The sequence below is a fragment of the Helianthus annuus genome, chromosome 7, assembly GCF_002127325.2.
Source record: "Helianthus annuus cultivar XRQ/B chromosome 7, HanXRQr2.0-SUNRISE, whole genome shotgun sequence".
Classification (NCBI taxonomy): domain Eukaryota; kingdom Viridiplantae; phylum Streptophyta; class Magnoliopsida; order Asterales; family Asteraceae; genus Helianthus; species Helianthus annuus.
In genome coordinates, this window is record NC_035439.2 from 71,934,385 (window position 1) to 71,942,749 (window position 8,365).

The 8,365-nt window shown below is 37.2% G+C and overlaps 1 protein-coding gene across 1 annotated transcript; it reads left to right on the plus strand.

Annotated features, from left to right (window-relative positions):
• The first annotated feature begins 1,119 nt into the window (after nucleotides 1-1,119).
• On the plus strand, nucleotides 1,120-6,736 carry LOC110909963 (probable arabinosyltransferase ARAD1). The gene is made up of 3 exons (XM_022154684.2): nucleotides 1,120-2,032; nucleotides 4,243-4,608; nucleotides 6,146-6,736. The coding sequence occupies exons 1-3, from the start codon at nucleotides 1,127-1,129 to the stop codon at nucleotides 6,338-6,340; spliced, it is 1,467 nt and encodes a 488-aa protein (XP_022010376.1). The 5' UTR covers nucleotides 1,120-1,126; the 3' UTR covers nucleotides 6,341-6,736.
• The last annotated feature ends 1,629 nt before the right edge of the window (nucleotides 6,737-8,365 follow it).

Below are 8,365 nucleotides of genomic sequence, written 5' to 3' on the forward strand. Positions count from 1 at the left end.
CGAAACACCTTTAACCTGCCAAACCCGGTAAGTACATTTCCTCTCACAAAGTTAAGCCTTCCAACAGTTGTCAATGTATTTCACCTCAACTCGATTGTCACAACTTCTACGAATTTCATACTCACCCAAATTCTATATAACACATTCAAAATATTAAAAAAGTTCACCCAAAACATATTTGAAATATATGTAAAAAAGAAAGAAAGAAACATTACACCAACCTTTGATTTTTTTTTGGTCAAGCTAACTCTTAGTTTTAGGTACTAAGATACCTTTCCATTTTTTTAAGAGCCTCCTATTCTTGTCTAACCGTACCATAATTGTCTCTCTAATGGAATCACGTAGGTCAAGTACCAGTTGATAACACACCTCACCTATCCAAGCATTGGATGCCTCCGAAATATTATTAGTAACATAATCAAACTTTAGTATTTCCTCAAACCTATAACGACTCCATATCTTATTATGATTCTCATTAAGATAAGTAAGTGCATCATTACATGCTACGACAATTTCATTTAATAATCGATCATGCTTGATTACACTATAGGTCTTTGCAGCTCACCATAAATTTCTTATGATTAAATCACCACGAAAACGCTTTTTGAAATTATTATATAAGTGCCTAATGAGCCAACGAGGAGAAAAAATCAACATACCTGAAGTCCTGAACTGTGCAAGGAAAAGATCGGCGTCCCGTGTAGGGTTTGTCGCCGTGATAGTCGATGACGTGGGAATAAGGTTGTTGTTTGAAACTGTGAATACCAGAGAATAATTGTGTGAAATTGCGAAGGGTGTGTAACGGTTGTCATGTGGTCGGCGTTTAGCAGGAACATGAAACGATCAGTTGTAGATGATGGGATTATAGGAATAAGATAAGGGTAAATGGGTAATTTCTCAAAAAAAAGAGGAAATATGTAATTGTTTTTAATAATTGGGTAATATGTAATAAGCTCTCTTAAGAAGGAAAAGCATGTAAAAAAACCTTTGTTAAACAAGCCTCAATAAGAGCTCGAGCTCTTTTAAAATTAACCGTATTCAAGTTTTTAACAAGTTAATCTGAAGTAGCTCAAAAACGATCCGTACTTAAAATACAAAAATATCATTAAAACATAGGTTATCAAATATGCGATTGCCACAAAGAAACGTTACATACTTACATTGTCATCACCACCAAGCTGAATCAGTCATGATCAATCAAAGACCCATCAAACCCAGACCAAACCCATCATCTTCCTCATCATCCTCTTTCGATCCCCACAAATCCGACCAAACCCTAACCAAAATGGGCAGACGATCAATCTTCAAACTAACCCTAGCCACACTCCTCTTCCTCTTCGCTTTCTACACCCTTTTTCACACCCCAATTCACCCCAATCCACACACCCATCTGCACCCACAAACCACCCTTCAAACCCCACAACAATCCGTCAAAATCTACATGTACAATCTCCCATCAAGATTCACCTATGGCGTCATCGAAAGCTACGAAATTTCTCGAGGTGCCAAGGGGTTTGATGACGTCACAACCCTCAAATACCCCGGTAATCAACACGCAGCTGAATGGCACTTGTTTTGTGATCTGAATAATACAAAAAGATCCGGGTCGGATGTGACCAGGGTTTCGGATCCGGGTCAGGCTGATTTGTTCTATGTGCCGTTTTTTTCGTCGTTGAGTTTGGTGGCGAACCCGGTTCGCAATGGGGTTGCGCCAAAAGAGGGGTATAGTGATGAGGAGACACAGGAGGAGTTGGTTATGTGGTTGGAGGAACAGTTTTATTGGAAGAGGAATAATGGGAGGGATCATGTGTTTATTTGTCAGGATCCGAATGCGTTGTATAAGGTTATTGATCGGGTTAAGAATGCGGTGTTGCTTGTTTCGGATTTTGGGAGGTTGGGTTCCGATCAAGCGTCGTTGGTTAAGGATGTGGTGTTGCCGTATTCGCATAGGATTAATGCATATAAGGGGGATACGGGTGTGGAGAATAGGAAGTGGTTGATGTTTTTTATGGGGAATCGGTATCGAAAGGAGGTATGGGTTGATTTATGTTTTGTTTAATTTGTTATTGCATAGCAATGCGTAGTTTAGGTGTAATTATCAGCCGAGTTTGAAATTGTAAATGTAGATGTACAATAAGTAGTACTACTTTACCATTAGCATTATCTTCATACTTGCCTCAACAAGTTTGTGTACAAATTTATTGGTGCTACATGCATGGTCAATTGACACTTTTACTTGGAGATAATGTATATATGTGTGGGCCATCGGGGGGGGGGGGGGGGGGGGCAAAAGTGAAAGTGCACTAATTTTAACGTTATTTTACTAATTTCGTGAAAATAACGCTAAAAGCTGAGGACGGTTAATCATGCATCATGTGGTGGCGTTGATAGCTGAAAGACAAAAGGGTACATGCACTGATCGGTCTTTGTCCTGATTGCTGAGTGTTATGTGCCTTATGTCCAAGGCTTGATGCAAAACTACTATCGAGCCGGGGGTCTCACTGGAAGCAGCCTCTCTATTCCTACGGGGTAGAGGTAAGGCTGTCTACACCTTACCCTCCTCAGACCCTACCTTTGCTTTGCTATTGGTGGGATTTACTGAGTATGATGATGATGATGACGACTTGGAGATTTTTCATGAGCTTGGTTTTAAAATGCGCGCATCATGCGTGATGCGCATGATGCGATGCTGAAAGCGCATCAAGTGTAGCGATGCGCTAAGACTCCCTGATGCGAGATTGATGCGGCAAAATCGCATGATGCGACCCTTCGCATGATGCGTTCTGTTGCTTGCAATATGAACAGGGTTGGATTTTCGACTTGCAAGTAAGATTTTTGCTGTTTTGAAACATTAGGGAGTGTTTTAGTTGCAGGTTTCATGAAGTCTTTCGTTGAGAATGTAAGAAAGAAAGAAAAAGAGAAGAAAGAAAGAGGGTGAGAGACTTAGATCTGATTTTGAAGTAAATAGATTATAGAATGATGTGTCCCTCTTTAATTGGCTGATAATTAGTGTGTTGCAGTAAGTAAACTTTACTTTTTCTGCAGCAGTGAAACTGTGAACAACAGTCAAGGAAGTTAACTTTTTTTCTTTTTCATTTTCTTTGTTTCCCCATCTCATCCTTTTTGCCGATTTTCATTTTGTTCTTTATTTGTTTTCTTTAATTATTATAAAGCTTAATTGTTACATATTGAGTTGGTTTGGTATGTTTTTAACTTTTTATGTTTAACTTTAAGTATTCTTTAAAAATGTGTTAGAAGGATGGTTTTATGTTTAAGCATCATCGATTTAAAAATTGTTAAGTATAATTATAATTTAGTGATTTTTTAATAACAAACGCATTGTATACGTGATGCACGAGCATCACGCATTGCGCATCACGCATCGGGTATTGGAGCCAAAACGCATCGCAGCGCATCGCGCATTTTAAAACCAAGTTCATGAGATCTTGAAGTAAACGGTTTATGTTTCTCTTTTCTGGTTTTCGTATCATCAACTTAATTGGAAATGGCTCTTTTTGCTTAGTATAGGAAATTGCTCCCAAGTGAGTGACACAATCTTAGAATTCATTAGACAATACAAATTTGTGGGTTTGGAACGATAGACCTTTAGGTTATGGTTATCGTGAATAAGTTGCAACCAAATATGCTGCAACAATATTCACCTGCAATGTTGTGTGATGGTGAGAGCGTGGTCTTGAAAACAAAGAACATTGTTAATGAGAGTGCTTGAGCAATATTAGAGTAAATGTCTGCATATACGCATACCCGTTGGTTGGTAAAGAGGTTTTTATAGGCAATGATTTACATTGATGGCTTTTACTAGTTCATGCGTTATTTGAATGAGTAATGTTTCTCTCTTAGATGGTATGGATATAATTGTATTGCCTGTCGGTGTACAACCTCACCTGTGTTGTCATATATTCATGTAGCATTCAATACATCTCTCAAGCACTTGCTCTACATTGTGTCAAATGTCTAGATGATACTAATATGTGTTTGCCGCAAAGAGATTACGGTGTCCGACTCTGACGTGAGGATAAGTATTTGGGGGGTGAGAGAGTAATGAGAAGAGAGTAAATGTGTGCATTCAATGCATACCCATCGGTTTGGTGAATAGGTATTTCTAGGCAATGGTTGACATGAATGGCGTTTATTTATTATGTGTCATCCCAATCCGAGGAATATGTTGTCAGTTTTGTTACAATAGCTGGCACTTTATAACGGGTTGGCATTACATTTCAGGGAGGAAGAATTCGTGATTTGCTGTTTCAGTTACTGGAGGATGAAAACGATGTTTTTATAAAGCATGGTTCTCAGTCAAGGGAAAGTAGGAGAATGGCTACACAAGGGATGCATACTTCAAAGTTCTGTTTACATCCAGCTGGCGATACGCCTTCTGCATGTCGCCTTTTTGATGCCATTGTTAGCTTGTGTGTTCCTGTTATAATCAGTGACTATATCGAGCTTCCTTTTGAAGATGTCATAGACTACAGGAAAATTGCTGTTTTTGTAGACACCGAGTCAGCTCTAAAGCCAGGATACTTGGCTAAATTGCTAAGGGGAGTAAAGAAAGAGCGGATTTTGGAGTTTCAAACCGAGCTGAAAAAGGTACTTGCTATTCTTGTGTTAATGGAACCTCTTTTCGGTTTTCATGGTCTATTCATTTTCATCAGAGGTGGCTGAATGCGCAAATGGGTTCAGGTCAAAATAGAACTGTCTAAATGGGTCAAGCTGGGTTGACCTAGAACCGTCTAATAAAACAGAAATCTAGGACAAAAAATGGGTTCTTGTTAAAACATGTGATCTTAGGTACATGTCGAAACGGGTTGGGTTGGCTTATTAATGCTTGATAAAATAGAAATCTTGGACAAAAATATGGGCTCCGGTCAAAATAGCAACCAATTGACTTATAATTTTTTAACAAAATATAAATTGAGACAAAAAAAGGTTCTGGTCAAAACATATAATTTTGGTACATGTCGAAACGAGTCGGGTTGACCTAAAACATTTTTTGTCCTCGATATCTATTTTATTAAACAAATAATTAGTGTTGAACAGAAAAAAAACATGGTTAGAAAACTTGTATTATTTCAGTAATTATTTAGTCGATTTTAATACAAAGTTTAGGAGGTTTATGCATTAAAAATATACTTTAAACGACTTTCAGCCAATTTGATTCTTTTCCTTCCAAGTTCTTTTAGTAACTATTCCAATTTGACCCGTTAGAGATAAAATGTTACACAAAAGGTTCTATTTAGTATTTCTATCACATAGTTATCAATAGCGTCCATAGCGGACGCTATAGCGAATAGCGTGGCTGGCGTGGCGGCCAACCTCCGCTACAAGGTGCATATCGACCATATAGCGAGCAGATAACGACTCCGGCGGCGATTTCCGGCGAAAAATTCGATTCCAGTGATGCTTTCTGCTGGAAAGCAGGAAGAAGAAGATGAAGAAGAGAGCTGCTGGGTTTTTAGCGTGTTTTAGGCTTTAGGGTTTTATAAACTTAATGTATTTTAACATTTAACCCCATCTTTTACCAGTTTCCATTTAGTACCTAAAAGTTGTAAAAATTTACATAAAAATGTAAAGTTAGTTGTGTATTTTAACATTTAACCCTCTTTATTTTTAGTAGTTTACATCTGGTCTTTAAGTTTATAAATTTATACATAAAAAGTATAAAATTAACATTATATATACGTATGAAAATTATAAAAAGCTATTTTTTATTTCTCAAATTTTTAACTACGTTATAGCTAAACACGAAATAGCGGGCACTATTTCATCGCTATCGCTACGTAGCATATAGGTACCTTGTCGCTATTCGCTATCGATAACTATATTCTATCACGAACTTACAAATAAGGTTTTGTGATGATCTGTTTGTATATAACAGTAGGGGTGTTCATAAACCCGCTGCAACCGATCAAACTGCCAAAACCAAAGCAAGTTGGTCGGTTCGAGATTCATACATTTCGGATCACGGTTCGTTTTTTGGCGACATAACAGTTCGGTCGAAGATTTGGAACTTGGAACTGGTCGTTTAACCTTTGTTGTTTATATTTTGTCCATTTTTTGGAATATGCACTAATGCATATGTATTATATTCATGATCTGATGGTGGTGAATCTTATCATGTGAATAGGTGCAGCACTACTTTGAATATGATAATCCAGATGGAGCCGTAAAAGAGATTTGGCGCCAAGTTTCTTTAAAACTTCCGCTTATTAAACTTATGATCAACCGGGACAAGCGGATTGTCCAGAGGCAGTTGAGCAAACCCGACTGTTCTTGCGTTTGCTCAAACCAAACAGGGATCCAATCATCATTAAAAAGATAATTACCTCTTCAGGCACTTAATTTCTGCATAGATTTGTATGTTTCTCAGCTCATTAGCATCAGAAACTGCATCTGTCAACAAGGTTCGTTCGCAAGATGACGAGGCTATATTCTCTCATTTTGGCTGTCTAAATTAGTCATCAAATTTGATAATATGAGTTTTAGTAGTGCCTCTTGTTCTTTCATTTGTTATAGAAGAGAAAACTATACTAGTTACTAGTTATAGAAATGTTCATGTACTTTTGTTTCATGGAAGGGTTTTACGATATAGGTTTGAGGACGCATAATCTTTTTTTTTTTTTTGTAGCTTTTCGGGCCCAGTTATGTGATTTATTTGTTGTAGCTCATGGGCTTATAAAAGGTTCTCTTATCACAACTGGAAAATTGATTCTGCGAATGTTGACTCATTATTTTCACAGGTTTAGGCAAGGTATATTAATAGAGAATGGTAGCACATTTGTTAACTAGTTTTTATCTGAGTAAATTACAAGTTTTAGAGTTTTGTACATGTACCAGATTGCCGGCGGTGTCATTTGACTTCAAAATTGACTGGTTTTGTTCTTAACGTTTTAAAATCCTGCACGTTATGTCATTTAGTCCTAACACAGTTAGATTTTTTTGTTAAATCAGATTACACAAGGGCATTTTAGTCTTTTTACCCATTTATTTAATATAATTTAAAAAAGAAAACAAAATATTTTGAGTAAATTGACATTTTAGTCTCTAAGTTTTGTCCCAAATTGCCATTTTAGTCTAAATAGTTTTTTTTTCTCCTCTGGATCCCCGAGTTTTTCATTTTTTTGCCATTTTGATCACATTTCCTAACTCAGTCTAAAAACTTGGTTAGAACTAGGGGTATTTTTGGCATTAACAAAAAAAGGTTTCAAAATTGCCATTTTCATCCAAAACTCTTTTACTTTTATTTTTTAAATTATATATAATATATATAAACACACATTTATATATTATATTTATTTTATAAATATATATATATATACGTACACACTTTTACACATTCTTATAACCAACACCCACCACAACCACCACCACCACCACCACCACCACCATAAACACATGCCACCACCGATACACCCCCACCTACCACAAAACCACCATCACCACCATTGCCAGATCTGAAACCTCACCCAACTTAGAAACTTCTGACACGCCACGCCATTTATCACCAACACCCCATCTCTCCTTGTCTCTGTAAATCACCACAACCACCACACCATTACCACCCCATTATCACTCAGGTCAATAATCAAATTCAGAATAAATGGTCAAAGATAAGATTCAATTACAGCATAAACCTCCTAAACCCAGGTCAAACCACCCCATTTCCCTTTCTTCTTCATCTCCCCCAAATCAACAGCATCACCTCAACCATTTCTCTCTCTAACACCTATAATTAGAAAAAAAAACTAACCCCCTGTAAGTTGTTCTTTTCCAGCTTGATACACAATACACAATCCTCTCTTTCGTCAGTTCGTTGCCGGAGCCATGGTGGTGTGGAACGCCGGGAAAACGAGGGGGGGAGCTTATTAAGGTTTTTAATTGAGATAATAATGGTTGTCGGCTAGATCTGGTGGAGGCGGTGGCTTTTGATTTGGGGAAGGGTGGGGATGGTGGTGGTGGAGAGGAATCCGGGGGATATGGTGGTAGTAGGTGGTGCTAGCGGTGGTTGGTGGAGGTGATGGGGTGGTGGCGGATGTTGGCTTATGGCAGCGATGGTTTTTTTGTGTGTATAAGTAATTAGATGTGTGTGTGTGTATATATATATTAATAACAATAATAAAAGTGATTTCATTATAATTATAATAATGATTATATTATATATTATATATATAAATGATTAAAAGCAAAAACAATATAAAAATGGTTTTGGATGAAAATGGGAAACATTTTTTCGTTAATGCCAAAAATACCCTTGTTTTAACCAGGTTTTTAAACTGAGTTAGGCAATGTGATCAAAATGGTAAAAAAATGAAAAACTCAGGGATCCAGATGAGAAAAAAACTATTTG

What these genes read in the sequence shown, in the direction of transcription:
- LOC110909963 (XM_022154684.2), top strand. Translation starts at nt 1,127, where the DNA reads ATGCGATTGCCACAAAGAAACGTTACATACTTACATTGTCATCACCAC. An exon ending in GGAATCGGTATCGAAAGGAG is followed by an intron (nt 2,033 to 4,242) that starts GTATGGGTTGAT and finishes ATTACATTTCAG; the next exon opens with GGAGGAAGAATTCGTGATTT. An exon ending in TTCAAACCGAGCTGAAAAAG is followed by an intron (nt 4,609 to 6,145) that starts GTACTTGCTATT and finishes TCATGTGAATAG; the next exon opens with GTGCAGCACTACTTTGAATA.